At 44.3% G+C, this 17,089-nt stretch overlaps 1 protein-coding gene across 6 annotated transcripts in view; it reads right to left on the bottom strand.

Annotated features, from left to right (window-relative positions):
- wdfy3 (WD repeat and FYVE domain containing 3) overlaps nucleotides 1-17,089 on the bottom strand; it is a 123,865-nt gene that overhangs the window by 45,346 nt on the left and 61,430 nt on the right. For all 6 annotated transcript variants that reach the window (XR_011080188.1, XM_068604549.1, XM_068604550.1 and 3 more), the window contains 6 exons: nucleotides 15,468-15,657; nucleotides 15,175-15,389; nucleotides 11,429-11,541; nucleotides 9,571-9,808; nucleotides 2,726-2,826; nucleotides 209-427 (listed from right to left, as the gene is read on the bottom strand). Coding sequence is in view for 5 of the 6 variants with exons in the window: in XM_068604549.1 (XP_068460650.1) it covers nucleotides 209-427; nucleotides 2,726-2,826; nucleotides 9,571-9,808; nucleotides 11,429-11,541; nucleotides 15,175-15,389; nucleotides 15,468-15,657 (1,076 nt within the window). In the remaining variant the exon portion in view is untranslated. The remainder of the gene's footprint in view (nucleotides 1-208; nucleotides 428-2,725; nucleotides 2,827-9,570; nucleotides 9,809-11,428; nucleotides 11,542-15,174; nucleotides 15,390-15,467; nucleotides 15,658-17,089) is intronic.

Raw genomic sequence — 17,089 nt, forward strand, 5'->3', positions numbered from 1 at the left:
TTTACATTCAAATACATACTGAAGGAAGATTTAGTCACTGTGAGAACATGCGCTACATCATATTTTATCATAAGCAGCAATTAACAGCAAGCGCTATGGACCAAAGCATTGAAAAGCCACGTTGTGTTGGTATGTCAAGTTGACACATCCGTTGTCACCCCCGCAGTGGCCCATCCGCCAACCAAACCCAGCAGCACACGGTACTCACAGTGGGACTGTAGCAGCTCCTCTTTGGTGGAGACGGTGAGCGAGCGGTCCTTGGCGGACAGCACCACCGCCAGGCACACGTAGTGCTGCTCGGAGGACGTGGCCCGACGGACGACGGTCAGCAGCCGCACTGGGTGGGCCTGTGGGGCCGTGTTGAAGCGCTCCACGCAGAACCAGGTGGAGTAGCTCAGGCCCGACGGGGGCGGGAACAAGCGCTCCCCTGGAGGGTGGAGAGAGGAGGGAGGGGGGAACAGATCAGAGGAGAAAGGATCTAGGTTAACCGTGACCGATCGTCCCATGAAAAACTTAAGGTTGAAACACTGAACTGTGTCAAATAGGACACGCGTTCTTTAGCCTTCGGAAACCACCAGTGTGTGTACACCATATAGACCCCATCCCCATGCAAAGCTCTTGTTTTGTTGCCACAGGCGCCGACTTGATATTACAGACAAAATGGAGCTGGAGTTGTCTTCAATTTCCACAGCATCCACCATTTGCTGATGGCGGCAACAAGTGAAATGTGAATAATAATGCAAATTCAACCTGATGGACGTTTTGAGAATGACACAGTGTCTTTTTGTCTTTTTCTTTTGTAGGTTTAGCGGCCACCATCCTTCCGTGAATTGGCCTTCAAATGAGATCATTATGGCGTTTTACAGCAGCCACATGAACTTGTTTTAATTTATCTTATTCAACCTTACAAGAGGACAGACTCGACTACAAGCTAAATGCAAGTTCCCTGATCCAACTGTTTGTTTGTGTGGAAGGCATATGGACTCTTTGAAGTAGAGAAGAAGAAAAAAATAAATCGCATTAATGATGCAAGAACAGAGACACTGAGGGAGGGAATAAATACATGTACATGTATTTGTTTTGGCTGATACACAACAGAGGTGCTATAGGTTCCTCAGCAGACTAGGGATATTTTGATGAATGAGCTTCCTGATGATGTCATCCAAGGATATGGGTCAGATGGGAGTGAGATATGGAAGGAAGTAAGGAAGGAGGGGGAGAAAGGGCATTGAGACAAATGAGGCAAGAAAGGAGGCAAAGAAAAGTGACAACATAAGGAAGGATGGAGGGAAAGAAACAAGAGGAAACAGTAAAAGGAGGAACAAGTAATGGGACTGTGGGTTGGAGAGCGAGATGAGAGATGAAAAAGACGGAAAAAAGGAAGGCGTGAGTGACAGGAAGCGATGAGGGAGGGAACGAGCGCACTCCATAAATAGTCTTGTGTGACTGGCTGGAGACGACGAGAGGAAAGTGGGGTGGATGAGTGCAGAGGGAGCGGATGAATAGGTAAACAGACGGAGAAATGGTCGAAATGTGATTAAGAGTGGAGGGGATTAAGAGAGGTGAAGATGACGAGAGGAAATGCAAGGAGATGAAAAGAGAGAAGAGAAAAGGACAGGAGAGGAAAGACGCAGAGGGCAGGAGAGAAGAGGAGAGGAACAGAAAAGGGAAGAGAAGAGAAAAGAGCAAATCAAAAGAGAAAAGGAGAGGAACGAAAAAAAACAGGAGAGGAAAAGAGAAGGGAGGAGAGAACAGAAGAAAGGAAAGGAAAGGAGAAGAAAGGAGAGGAGAGAGGACAAAAGAGGAAAGGAAAGGAGAAGAGAAAAGAGGAAAGCTGGAGAAGAGAAAAATAAGAAGTGCTTCATAAATACTGGATGAGGCTTCAGACTAGAAACCATCACATTGCGCATCAGAACTTTGCCTCCGGGTCTCTGGGCTGTTTCAGGTGTTTTTTCTTTCCGACGCACAAATGATGAAAACCCAAAAATTGGAGAGGTTTAAAAAATAAAAAAGCAGCTACAAGAAGAAGATGGAAGAAGGTGAGAATCAAAAGGAGAACTGGGGTAAACAAAAGAAAGCTGTGAAGAAGATGGCTCACAAATAAAACACTATAGAGGAATCATGCTAACACACACATACCAGCAGAGTGTGTATGTGTGTGTTTTAGGTGAGATTTTCACGCAGATTATTTTCTTATTCGTTCCCTGCTCGAGTGTTTATACCTCAATCCTGTCACATGTTGATACCACTGGGGCAAGAACGAGAAAAAAACAACAACTAAGAGACAAATATGTAGCAGAGATTGTCTGTTGTTGAGCGGCAGTAAGATCTTACTTTGAAATATTAAAATGTGTCGCAATGTGGTGATGCAAATAAATGAAAAGACAAATTAAATGTACCATCAGTGCAGTGATTGCTGAACATCAACCTAAAATGATTCATGTTGTGCAGTCCGGATCAACTCCATACAAAAATGTATTAATCAAGGAAGAAAAGCACGATCTAGTTTAGCTTGCAATAAAGTTTGTCAATATCATGACGTAGATTCAATTGGCAACCAATCAGCTGACATCACTGTGAACCACATTTAAGTCTTGTTTAAGATGATTTTTGTCTTTATGTGACAGTGTAGCGGAGGAGTCGAACGCTCCTTGTCGGTTGCCCCACCTGGTCCTTCACAAGGCTGATACGTCTCTATACTCAAGTTGGTAGCCGCCGTCCTTACCTGCTCCCATGCCGCTCAGCACCGCTCCGTCACTGACGCCCGAGGCGTTGGTGTTGTTGGTGGGGGCGTTGTGGGGCGCCAGGCTGGGCAGGAACAGGCATCTGCACGGGACAACACAGGACAGAAGAACGTTACAGCCGGAGCAGACGTAAAGCAAGATCACACATGTTCTTGGTCGAGAGGTTCGTCTGAGGCAACAAAGGACCAGAGACACAGGGGCATTGTGTTATAATATAGAAATCTACAACTGGCTGATACTCAGGGATTAATAATGTATGACAGAAGAATGGAGGCAGGATGGAAGCGTACATTCAGGGCTGGTTTTCCAAAAGGAGTTGCATCTCCTTGCACTTTAGCTTTGGTCAGTGCTGGGTACCTATTACAGTGACAATAGGTTTTAAAGGCTCCAGGAAGCTCAAATGATGCAACCTTTATTTCGTCTGATAACGATTTAAGTGTGTGGTCCGCATGCACCGTCCTCCACGCCGTCAAGGAGCTTCCACACTGGACGAACACCGACAATCATTGAAGCAAAAGATTACAGAGCATTTGACTAGTGAGTCTGCATTGTGTTCTGCTGACTCACTGCCTCCAGGTGAAACGGTTCTATTTTCTTCTCTCTAATCGCCCTGAGGTGCGGCTGAAGACACTGGGACTCTGGCAAACGAAACAGGGATTTTGGGGGGGACTGAGGCCTGGACTGAAGCACACTAGAGGAAGAAGCCTGAATCACTGTAACTAGATGTCAGGCAATATAGAGACATTTTATATCTTTAATTGACATTATGCATAGACTACATTAATCAAAACAAGAGAAGAAAACTGTTTAAAAACCACGGAAAAACTGAATCAAGTGACTGTTACTAAGTTACATAGTATGAGATGTACGTATAATATGACCGAGTATGAGAAACTGGAAAGTCCACTGAGGGCTTGTGGGAGCGGTGGTGGACGGGTCCAACAAACATCGTGTCCCATGTGAAACCAAAAAGGGAAACATTGAGATTTGAAGGACAGCTCACAGGTATCAGCGGCGGCTTTGCGCATGCGCGATTAATGTTCAATCCAGGCACGCTGAGCTTGCAGCGCGAGCCTGCCGGTAGACTGCCACCTGTAAAGCTTTGTGAGGCGACTCAGCGACTCACGGCAGCTGAGAACAGAAACTACATAACAATAGCTGCTTTCATGTCAGGCTTATGTCGGCAAATCGTCCGGTGAGGCAACGGAAGCGCGTGCCTGCACCATGATTATTCACCTTCAAAGTAAAGGCCCCCTCTCCCCCAAAAAATAAAAACTGTATATATATTCCACCTGGACAGGAAGGTTCTGGGTCAGGGTTAGCTATAGGCCAGCGTCTTCGAATCTGGCAGAGATTCAATGACGTGTTCCAGGATACTTCTGTTTAACAGACCAATTGTGGACACAGCACAAACACCAGCCTGCTGCTTTATAGTAACTTCATGTATGCTGTCTTTTTAGGCATCACCATGATAAGGGTAAACCAGAAAAACACTCCGAGGGTTTCACCAGCCTAATATGCTAATTATTTCCTTTCCCGTCCACACACACACTGGATGAGGGGGGCCTGTGAGACGGCTGGCTGCGTAAGTGTGCACTGGAGAGTGTGTTTGTTTGTGTGTGTGTCTGTGTGTGTGTCTGTGTGTGTGTGTGTGTGTGTGTGTGTGTGATCGCTGTTGTAAAAGATAGAGAGTGGAGATGTGCACGTGTGTGCAAGAGAAGAGAGATTGCATGTGTGTGATTCCTAATAGCAGCAGGGGCATCAATATTTCATGGTGACAGATGGGAGAGGAAGGGTGGGGGTATGTGTGTGTGTCCTGTGTTTATGATGAAGTGAAAGTGGGCCAGCGCCTCGTCGCCTGTGTGCTGCTGCGGCTGCTTTGCCGTGTTTTCAGAAGAGACTCCATGTATTATTCTGAGGCAGCGGCAGATACGAGGCAAGCGGGTTTGTGGGTAAAAGTAACTTGAAATTATGGGCCAGGAAATGTGGTCACTAAGGGGCGTCTAAGAGTAGGGACTAGGGAGTCAAAGGGAAAAGAACAGGCTGTTAAAATCTTTTTTGGGCACTAATGAAAGATGCCTCATTAAGTCTAGTATGTCTTTAGGAGCTTTGTTGCAGAGAGAGATAAACACGAAGACCTGTGCTGATGGAAAAGCAAATACAAAGAGATGGCTTTAGACCCAATCTATTGGGAACTGGTTTATTTTCATTGATAAAGATCATTAAAAATTACTTTTTGTGACTCTTTTAAATGAGGAAAGTGCAACATGCAGACTTTGACGAAACACCTTTCCATTTTTTAAATGTGTGAACCGCAGATGTAACGGGAAAAACTAAACTAAACACAGACAACATTGATATTTGACAAAGACAATGCCAGAGGACGCACTGTACCGAGAGTGGAAGCTAAGTCTTTACCATGGAAATACTAAATGAATAACTCAAGGTCCATTTACTTTCAACTTCACAAATTGAACAAACTACAAGCGCTGCTATAGACTGCAAGATGAAGTCGAAAAACTCAAGATTATTTCCACAAAAACATTGCCTCTATTTTTGGACATGATGAATTCACTTTAATAAGAACCTTTTCAACTATAAACAAGTTTGGGGTCTAAAAAGCAACAACATCAATACCAACACAAAAAACACAGAACTGTAATTAGACATTAGATAACATTGAGCAACGGGTGGCATAAGACGTGCTTTAAACCAGCTGTGCTTGGCAAGTATAGTCCAACACACCAACACACTGGGGGTGTTAAGACGCAGTATGATGCCAAACGCCACATTCAAATATGCAACGGTTTCATCTGCCAGCTCATGCAATCCTATTAATTTAATTTGCTCCATCTCAGATTCTGGTCCTCAATAGGGATGGGTATCGTTTGGGGTTTTTCCGATACCGGTGCTAAACCGATACTTTTTATTGCCAATGCCATTTTTTTTCTTCAAATTGAAGAAAAAAAATGTAAATACATACAAAACACTTCAAACTACAGCTTCAAACTTTTTAACTTCAAACTATAAAGAATATATCCATCCATCCATCCATTTTCCGCCGCTTATCCGGGGTCGGGTCGCGGTGGCAGCACACCCAGCAGACCGACCCAGGCTTCCCTCTCACCCGCAACATTTTCCAGCTCGTTCTGGGGGACCCCGAGACGTTCCCAGGCCAGCCGGGAGATATAATCCCTCCAGCGTGTCCTGGGTCTTCCCCGGGGCCTCTTCCCAGTTGGACGTGCCTGGAAAACCTCTAATGGGAGGCGTCCAGGAGGCATCCGAATTAGATGCCCGAACCACCTCAGCTGACTCCTTTCGATACGAAGGAGCAGCGGCTCGACTCCAAGCTCCCCCCTGATGTCCGAGCTCCTTACCCTATCTCTAAGGCTGAGCCCGGCCACCCTACGGAGGAAGCTCATTTCGGCCGCTTGTATCCGCGACCTCGTTCTTTCGGTCACGACCCAGAGTTCGTGACCATAGGTGAGGGTTGGAACGTAGACCGACCAGTAAATAGAGAGCTTCGCCTTCCGACTTAGCTCCCTCTTCACCAAGACGGACCGGTACAGCGCCTGTTTTACTGCTGCAGCCGCACCGATCCGCCTGTCGATCTCTCGCTCCACCTTACCCTCACTCGTGAACAAGACCCCGAGGTACTTGAACTCCTTCGCTTGGGGCAGGCATGTTGTCCCCACCTGAAGGGAGCAATCCACCGGTTTCCGGCAGAGAACCATGGCCTCGGATTTGGAGGCGCTAACCCTCATCCCTGCCGCTTCACACTCGGCTGCAAAACGCCCCAGCGACTGCTGGAGGTCACGTTCCGAGGAAGCAAACAGGACCACATCATCTGCAAACAGCAGAGAGGCGATCCCGAGGCCCCCGAACCGGATTTCCTCCGCCCCCCGGCTGCGCCTAGAAATCCTGTCCATGAAGGTCACAAACAGGACCGGTGATAAAGGGCAGCCCTGGCGGAGGCCAACACCCACCGGGAACGTGTCTGACTTAATACCGAGGATACGGACACAACTCCTACTGCAGGCGTATAGAGACTGAATAGCCCGTGCCAACGGATCCGGCACCCCGTACTCCTGCAGCACCCCCCACAGAACCCCCCGAGGGACCCGGTCGAAAGCCTTCTCCAAGTCCACAAAGCACATGTAGACTGGTTGGGCAAACTCCCAAGACCCCTCCAGTAGTCCCGCAAGGGTAAAGAGCTGGTCCACTGTTCCACGACCGGGACGGAATCCGCACTGCTCCTCTTGAATCCGAGGTTCGACAAGCGGTCGGAGTCTCCTTTCCAGCACCCTGGCATAAGCTTTTCCCGGGAGGCTGAGTAGTGTGATACCACGATAGTTCGAGCACACTCTCCGGTCCCCCTTCTTGAAAATGGGAACCACCACCCCGGTCTGCCAGTCCATGGGCACTGTTCCCGACCCCCATGCGACACTGAAAAGGCGTGTCAGCCAAGACAGCCCAGCAATGTCCAGCGCTTTCAGCATCTCAGGGCGGATTTCATCCACCCCCGGCGCCTTGCCACCAAGAAGCTCTTTAACTACCTTAGTGACCTCTGCCAGGGATATGGGTGCACCCACCCCAAGGTCTTCAGGCACTGCCCCCTCCCCAGGGGACATGTTGGCCGGGTTTAGGAGTTCCTCAAAGTGCTCTTTCCACCGTCCGACGATGTCCCCAGTCCGAGTCAGCAGTTCCCCTCCCCCGCTGAGAACAGCCTGGGGTAGGCCCTGCTTTCCCTTTCTGATCCGCCGGATGGTTTGCCAGAACCTCTTTGAGGCCAACCGAAAGTCCTTCTCCATGGCCTCCCCGAACTCTTCCCATGACCGAGTTTTAGCATCTGCTACCGCCGCAGCTGCAGCCCTCTTGGCCTGCCGGTACCCATCAGCTGCTTCAGGAGACCCCTGGGCCAACCAGGCCCGAAAGGCCTCCTTCTTCAACTTGACGGCTTCCCTCACCCCCGGTGTCCACCACCGGGTTCTCGGGATAAAGAATATATATGTATTTATTTATTTAAAAAAAGAACAGACCAGCTTAAGGTGGCCTGATATGTAGCATTAGCAACCGAACTCCACTCAGAAACGGTTGGATTCTACAAACTCTGCTGCTTTACTGGACAACAGGTCATCATTAATATCAACTGGAGAGCTTTACTGGACTACAGCTTTGTTCCAACAAGCTGAGGACGGCAAAAGCTCCTGCACTTAAGTCTCCCCAGCGATGACTCTGTGAGCACACTGCGTGTGCACACTGGTAGCCCCGCCCCCTTGCGTCCCACTGCATGCAGCAACATGAGAGAGAGCGGAGCAGTGAACGCGCTTTGATCCGAGCTATTTTAATAAAGTATCTATACTAAAAATATGCAAACTCCTATCGTTTTTACCACACTACCTTTTTAGTATCTGTATACCGTGCAACTTTACAGAAAAGTGTAAAAAAAAAAACAGTATTTAAATCGACTCAGGCACCGAAAGGAAGCACCGAAATTCGCGTTGTGTTTCGGTCGGGTAGGTACCGGACGACTTGGAGCCGGTGCCACATTAGCACCGGTTCTTTGTACCCAACCATAGTCCTCGACGACATTGTATGTCTGAAAGACGGATCTGGGGAATGGGCGGTGGGTCAAACATGGAACGCGGCTGGTGTGCAGTGACCGTGAAACTGAGTTTCAAGGGGGGAAAACGACCAAAAGATTCAGGCTTATTTGAAATAATGAAACAAATCGCAAACTTTTTCCTCTTTTGAGAGTAAATGTCTCTCACACATTAGTTTATATGAAATTCATAAAACATTCCTTTGTTGCCTTGCTCTATAACAGCGTTGGACACAATCTCAATCAAAGCAATGCCATGATGGTCAGGTAGTCACAGGAAATAATCATTGGCACTTTGCCGCGAAACTGACAGAAAACGTCGAAAATGACCTTTTTCTTAAACCTGCGTCCAAATATAATGAAGAAGAAAACATATCGCACTTGAGTTTCCGTCAACAGTTGTTGACCGTTTTGTCAGCGCTACATGTGTGCACGTATGTGTTGCTGAAAGATGTGTGGGCGGCCTGTCAAAGTCACATCCAACGTGCCACCATTTACATTTCCACTGACCACCTCCCCCTTCAGTGTTCACCGAGCCGCCGACATACACAGGCCGGTGTGCAGCAGCCACAAAGCACCGGTGTGTCGTATGACATAAATGCCGTAAAATGAGCATATCTGTATGCACGGCTCCACAACTAGAGGCGAATATGCACCTCCTACTGAGACAGTCACCGCAGAAAGGTATAAGAAAAGAAAAGAAATAGGAAATAGCATTAGCAGGGAAAAGCGTCTTCTGTCACTGCAACAGCTTATTAAAGTAATTAAGATTGGTCCATTCATGGAGCTCTAAGGTTCCTCATGAATATATGTAATATATTAATAATGGACCAAATGATGAACAGAAAAAGGAAAGGTGTCAGGATGAACTCCTCGGCATTATGTTAATTTCTAACCTCTTTTTGCTTGTTGTTTCCATTTTATAGCACTATGACCGTCTGGTTCAGTGTCAGCACTCATCGGTTCATTTCCAGCAGCAGTATTAAAAGTGGAGCATTTATGAGCCAGATATTATTCTCAAGAATTGGTGGAGACAAAAACAGAATAAAATGGAGAGCAACAAGTTGCAATATGGCTATTGTTTCTCACTTTCCTAAGATGTTATGTTGGTGCAGTTCAGATGGTGAGTGGAGAGAGCATGTGACCCCGCCCCTTTTCTCTTGGTAACAAAAAGCTAAAGCGAGGAGAAAAAAGAACAGATGAGTAAACACTCTGACGACTGACCCAAAGCCTTCCAGCGAGGTGTCAAACTCCACGAACGCGGGCGTGACGGCAGATCCGTGCAGGCGTATGTCGTGGGGCGTCGTCATGGACACCAGGCACTTGACTCGAGTGAGGGGCACGGTGCTGCCCTCAGCGGAGCGCACCAGGCTGCGACTGATGCGGTACTGGCCGTTGTCCTCCGCCGGCGTGGCGAAGACGCTGTCAGGGCCGAAGCCCTCCATGGACATGGTCATACTGTCTGTGAAGTCAGGACGGACAGGTTCAATTCAATACAGTCCAACATGCCATCTGCACACTGAAGAATTATGGTGTTTATGTATTTCCCAAATAGCTGAGCTTTCTCCACCTTATGTCATGGCAGCAATAAATGATTGAATCGTAACATTCTGGAGGCCTTGACAGGAAAGTGAGGAAGAAAAAATAAATGCCGGCGGATCTTCATCGTTTTTTCTCCTGTGTTCCCAAGGTTCCTAAGTTCTGTTAAATTGTTTGTTGTTGTAATGCTCACTTTGGCTGAAGTGCGCCACGACCCCATGTTCCACTTAGGACTAAAAGTTTCCTTCCAGAAAAAGGTTTATATATATATATATATATATATATATATATATATATATATATATATATATATATATATATATATATATATATATATATAATACCCTAATACTATTATTTTTTATTAAGAACTTTCAGGTAAAACGGCTTTTAGACTAACAGCTGGCTAAAAGCATTAACTCAAGCCTGCATCTTTATTAATTGACAAGAAATATAATTAATTTCAGCTTGAAAATTTCACCTTCTACTAAAGCACTGATTGCTGCTCTCGTTTATTATTTCTGCATAAATGACAGAAACACATTCGATCAAGGCCGGAACTACAACACCCAGCAGCGGCGGCTAATAAACCATGCAAAATTGCTGGGTGTTCCAACAGAGGCAGTTTGTAAAGAGCAGTAATTAGTTGCGACTCTAAATCCATTCGCAGCTGGGAGGAGACACAATAAGCAATTAGGATGCGCTGAGGAGCCCACGAAATTACAAACATTAACGGCTGAAAACAAAAAACAAACCATTTGCATGAGACAATCTTTGTTTAAAAAGGTAATTTGCAGAGATTAGACAGAGGCCAACAGGGCTACTTTGTGTTTTAAACAATTTGCTTAAAAATAAATGCAGGATTTTTTCACTGTTAAAAAACCCAGTGCATATGCACTTTACGTACTTTTCAAGTAGTGTTTCCCATAATGTTACACTCTGAGGGGGAAATAAGTTGCACTGCGTCAAGCGTAATACTAAAAGTCAGCCCCGTTCCACCGGTTTTACAGAAATCTGAACCTTCTGAAAAACCCTGCAGCCACGGCAGTAATTTCAACTGGAAATTAAATGGCAACGGGAAGCTCATCCCCTGCAATCACAGCCTTTTGAGTGGAGGATTCGTCTTGATGAGCTCGCAGAGAGAGCGAAGAAGAAGATTGATGGCCTTTTGACGAGCTTCAAGCACAGAATCTTTCTCCCAGGAGGAAGCTCCATCACTAAAGCAGACGGGTACGGCAAAATGCATTGAAGCAGTTTTAGGGAGGTACAATTTTTAACACATTTAAAAAAAAAAGTTTTTTTTTACTGCTTATAACAATAAAAATGTGCCCTTTCCTTTTATTCAGAAATAAACCAATAGTTAAGGAAATTGCTTGTAAAAATATTAATTTAAAAGCTAAATACTCAACAAAACTAAATCAACACTGGAAAACAGGTCCGACAGCACCGGGACTCTCATTCCCTCAGCGACCTGAAAAAAAACCCTGGCACGGTGACTTATCATGTGATAAAGACCGGTAAGAGAGCCGCTCTACTATCTTACTTCTCATCTCGGCGTCGTAGCTCAGCGAGCTTGGTTTGTGAACCCGATACTGCTTCAGCAGCTTCTTGTCCCAGGCGCCGCAGTTCAGGGGGTTTCCGAGACGCAGGAACTCCCTGGAGGGCAAGAGGAGAAGGATGTCAAGATTAAACACACAAACAACAAAGAAGAAAGAAAAACACAGGAGGAATTGAATGGCAACAATATATATATATATATATATATATATATATATATATATATATATATATATATATATCACAGTGATATATATATATATATATCACTGTTCATCTGTACTCAGGTTTCCCACACTTTTTCATCAACAACATTTGCCGCTAAACTTTAATTATTTAGTGGATGAAAATGAAACGGCAACCTTTTTCAATCTATACTTGTTGGGTAAGTTTAAATTTACCACAGGCACAGTAAATACATTGTCTTTTCATTCATAATAGCTTCACTAGCACTTTAATTAGTTTGTCTTCCAACTAAGGTTGAATCAGAACCGATGGTGCCATCAGTGGATTCCGAAAAAGTCTGAAGTCTGCAAAGAAAATGGGGCAAAATGTGTCTGTATTTAGCCTACAGAATATGTGCATTTCCATTGCTCTCATTAGAAAACCATGAAATATTAAATGTCCAATATTCAAACATTTCAGATCCGCATAGAACACAAACAAAAATTAAGAAAATGTGACAAACAAATCATCACGCATTTGGGCATAACACAGATACTTCATGTCACATTAGAGGGAATCTTATCCACTGAAGATTAATGCATCCATTATTTCAATTAAACTAGAACTGAGCAAAGTTGAAAAAAGATGAACTGATTCATCGCATGATTTTTCGCGATTAATCGCATCATGTGCCAAATTCAATAAGTAAAAACTAGCGTATTGCACGCTTTTATTTTAAAGTAATGTTATCAGAACAATATAACAGGCACTCTAGAGTAACAGCGAGTTAACATACATAAATGAAATCTGTTTTATTTTTTGATTGCAATTAATTAACTTTATACAAAAGCAATAAGTGCTTTTCACATTTTCCAGTTCAGTTCAGTTTTTCTTACTCAGCGAGAAAAGTCCAGTTTGTGTTGGCTTGAACAAGTGCACTGAAGTCTGGTTGAATGAGGTGAAGCTGTGAAGAACAGCTGACAAGTATCAATGGCGGCTTTGTGCATGCGCGATTAATATTGAATCTGAACGCTGAGCGCTGCAGCGTTTGCCTGCCGGTAGACTGACCGCCTGTGAAGCTTTGTGAGGCGAGTGACTAAGCGACTGACTAAGCGACTCTCGGCAGCTGAGAACAGAAACCACATAACAATACGTGCTTTCACGTCAGGCTCAAGTCGGCAAATCGTCAACACTGCCCGTCTGTGAGGCTACGGAAGCGCGCTAGCACCTACATAAATCGTCTTCAAAGTAAAAGCCCAACAAAAAAAAATGCAGTTAAAGCATGATCAAATAATTAACGTTGTTAATCGATAGAAAAGTTAACGCGTTAACTTGCCCAGCCCTAAATTAAACATAATGAAACACCATGACTTTTCCCCAGAATTTCAAAGACTTTACTAATTCCATGACTTTTCCATAACTGTTGAAACTGTTGATTTGATCAGCCCTTGTTTTCTGTCATTTGATGTGACAGCAAGCTCAACATCCAACAATATCAAGGCCTTCTCAGCAGCTATAATGTAAACGTACCTGTTCAGCCCAGGAACTAAAACAGGCGTGACCACACTCACTGAAACTAAACAGCGTGCGGAGAAACCAAACGAATGTGTGAGTGTTGTGTGACTTTGAATAAAAAGGCAACATCACAGGTTGACTTCTCCTCCTCAACAGCGGTGGTTAATGGCATGTTTTAGTTTGTTTAAAAGTTAATGAAATGCAAAGTTATGGTCGGTGTCAGCTGTCAGCAAGCGACACCAGCGGCTGGAACAAGTCTAAACAAAAAAAGACTGAAGATTATTAGCTTGGGGGCTGATATGGTAGCAGGGGGGAGGGGGGAAGGAAAGAGAGAGAGGAGGAGAGGAGTTGTGTGGAAGAAAAAGACTGACAGAACAAAATTGAGGTAGAAAGACTGGAGAAGAGAGAGGAAATGAGGAGGGGGGAAACAGATTTACAGATATGTTAAACGACAAGAGAATAACAGCCCGAGATTTACATATAAAAAGAGCCAACCATGTACACGTCAAATACCTTCCCCTAGTCCTCCCCCATTGTTTAAGGGTCATTTATACTCGGGTTTTACGCAGAGTCGCAAGCACGCAAGGGCACCCTTGCGTAGTCCTATTAGCCATCTTGCGTGCTTGCGTGCATCACCCAAAATTTCTGACTATCTGACAAAGCTAAGCGAGCCGTTCGCAGCCCACAAAACTGTGATTGGTCTGCTAACCACATCCTTTCTGAGTCTTGCATTTCGGGTTTCATAGCATAATAACGCAGAAACATGAACAATGGATCCCGTTGAAGAACGTTTGGCTGAAAAGATCCGCAAATATGAGCATTTATATTACCCGTCTGACGGAGTATAAGGACACGCAGATGACGGTAAATTCCTGGAGGGAGATATCAGTGAACGTGTGTGCAGGTTGACTCTACGGTCATTGCGCCGCTTACTGTTCTTGCGTATGAAAAAGGCACGGGAACTATAAACCAAAACGAGTCCGTCGATCCAACTGCGTGGTCAGCCGAAGTTGGAGTTGCAAGAGTGTATATCGCCCTTTTAAACCCAATCTCCCATGTCATTTAACTAGTCAAGCAGAAAAGGGGACCGGCTCAGTTTAGTTTGCATCTTTCTTTCACACAGTGTCAAAGCAGATTATACTTCTTAAAATCGGATTTGTAAATCTCATTAGGTTGGCATGTTAGAAAACTAAATGTGAGCGTGTTTAGATGATAGCAAGATGCTAAATGTTGTACTGTAACCATGTTCACATAAGCATCTTAGTGGGCCGTTTGGTTCCCATCTGTTTCTCCTACGAATTCATCTCGCTGCTGTCGACAACCAAATAAAAGTATAAAACGTGACCATTTAATATTTTGTACTAAACGTTAGCAATCTTAAAAAGCTAAATGTTGCTCTGGGAATATGCCAACGTGCTAATGTTCCTTTTTCATCCATGTGAATATGTATGTTAGCCGTGTCCTATTAGCATGCTAACAGTAGCGTTCAGCTTAAAGTATAATAGACGCTGACAAGACAAGAAGGGGAGTGACATGAATTATTTTTTTTAAAAAGATTCTTTGTCTGCAAATTCTTTATTCTTTGTCTGCAAAACACAGGCGATGAATTATTTTGTACCACTGTTCCTTTTTTATTCAAGTTTGTTGAATCCTAAAAAAACATAAATGTGTCTTAAAAAATGGCCACTACACAAATGACAAACTCGGGATTCAGGTGCTCTCCCAGGCCACATTAGAATTATCATTTTGTTTTTAATGGGGGCTGGGAAGGTAATTTTATGCTAAGTAATTTGAGATTAGTAGAATTATAATTATATAATAAATGTATGCAAAAGGACCAGCTACATCGTGTTTAGTGTTTGTAAAATGTCTTTTAAGTGTCTATGGATGTGCACTGCCTAGGAAGTAGCGATTACAATAGCGTTAATTAAGAGAAGGTTGTTGAAAAATTAAAAAAGTAAAACAAGAAAAAGAAAAAGCCGTCCATGAATGCCAAATGCAGATGTGTCTACAGAGTAAGGTGGGAGAATAACACAAGAGAGGTTAAAGTACCTAAGTGCCATCGGCTGCAGGGCCTGAGAAGCCAGCCTCTCAAACATCCTCTGCAGCGGCGGGTGCAGCGGGTGGTCCTCGTCGCCCAGGGCCTGACTGCAGCGCTGCAACAGCCGCTGGTGGAGGCACGCCTCGCACAGCACTTGCTGGTTCCTCTCACTGTTTACCAGCAGCTGGAGGATGTTTGCCACCGCCAGCTGCAGGTCCAGGGCATGCTGAAGGGCGAACGGAAGGTGGATTTCATATTTGATTTGCAGGACTTTGGCGTAAAGATGTTGAAGTCACATCCTCACCTCTGGCTGGCTATCGGAGCTGATGGAGGGCAGCAGGTCCAGGATGGCCAGGACAGCCCCCGGATGGATGACTACCATGTCGAACGAAGACGAGGAGGAAGCGGGGTGGGAGGTGGTGGCCAAGTGGAGCTTCAGGTCAGTCACAGCTTTGACAGGGGCGGGGGGGCCCGACGTGCCATAGTAGCCTTGTCTGGAAGCACACGGAAAAAGAAAAAACAAGGTTTTTTATAAAATGTTTTTTTTATTAAATGCTTTGCGGGCAACACAAGTGATGGATAAAAACAGGAACAAAAGATTTTTTTTCTTTGGAGTAGCGCAACGATCATTTTATGAGAATATGCTAACTAAAACGTGATGTTCAATCTGAGGTGGGATTAAAAAAAGAAAACACTTGCTCGTCTCTTGAAATCTCGAAAGCCTCAGCTATTATTCGGAGGTCCTACTTCATTGCAAAATATGCATCCGCTAAATATTAAGATTCACAGCGAAAGTGTTTCCCAGGAAATCTTTTGAGCTTGATGAAAACATTCTCATAATGAGGACGGAAATAATTGCGTCACTTCAAATCAATGTATGCATTGTATTTAACACTTTGACTCTGACTTTGCATAACACGAGTCCTCGCACGTCAGAGATGGAGGTGTCAGATGGCGACGGTTTGATCGAAAGCAGCGAGCTAAGGGCAAAAGATCTGCTCGGGCCTGCAGGCGTCAATTAGACAAATGGGCTTGTTGCTGCGATGCAAATTACAGAGCATCTCTTCCTCCCGAGGAGAGAGACGCAGGGCCGGGGAAGGCTGCAGTCAGCATAAAAAGATCTGGAGGGCTTTGATGCAGGAAAGAAAACCAACTTTCTCAGAGTCCGGAAGCTTCTTTGAGAGTTTTTTTCATTCTTCAGTATAACCGAACACTTTAATTTTGTTGTCGTCTTCATTTCGAGGCGAGAGAAAGACGACGTCTTGCTGTGTCACTGTCATTTTAGGTCGTTGAATGTTAGCAGTGAGGCAGGAATTGTGTGTGGGGATGATTTTTTTTATTAAAGCAATTAAGTCCACAAAAAAGAGCTTTAATTACCTAGAATTGTCACATGATTCCAACCTCATGAATATTTGAGGATCCAGAAGGAGAGCATACCACCAGTTTCACCTTCAAATTGACAGTTACTATAGCTCACTGAGGCAGACTACATTTTTCTCTTCTTCTTAACTTCAAACCAAGAGCAATTTAACGGATTCTGTTCACTTCCCGCCCAAGATAAGCTGGAGAAGTGGTTCACATTAAGTGTTTGGACAGAAACGTATCCGAAGTAACATGAAAAGTATCCTTCACTTTAGTAGATGGAATTAGTAGTATTAGTTAGAAGAGATCACCAGAATCAAGAATATCTTTGACCTATTTTAAGGTTATTAAGGTTAAAGACTTTGACGCTGACTTTTTTCTCTGAGTGCTATAGAAGCTGAAATAATTAGTCGCTGAAACAACTAGTTATAGTAAATATATATATATATATATATATATATATATATATATATATATATATATATATATATATATATATATATATAAATAATATTTTTAGTTTATTTATTATTTATCAGCAACAATGCCATCATTTGGTACGAT

Source organism: Clinocottus analis, unplaced genomic scaffold (assembly GCF_023055335.1).
Source record: "Clinocottus analis isolate CAN_PGR_092001 unplaced genomic scaffold, fCliAna1.0.p SCAF_7, whole genome shotgun sequence".
NCBI classification, from domain to species: Eukaryota; Metazoa; Chordata; class Actinopteri; order Perciformes; family Cottidae; genus Clinocottus; species Clinocottus analis.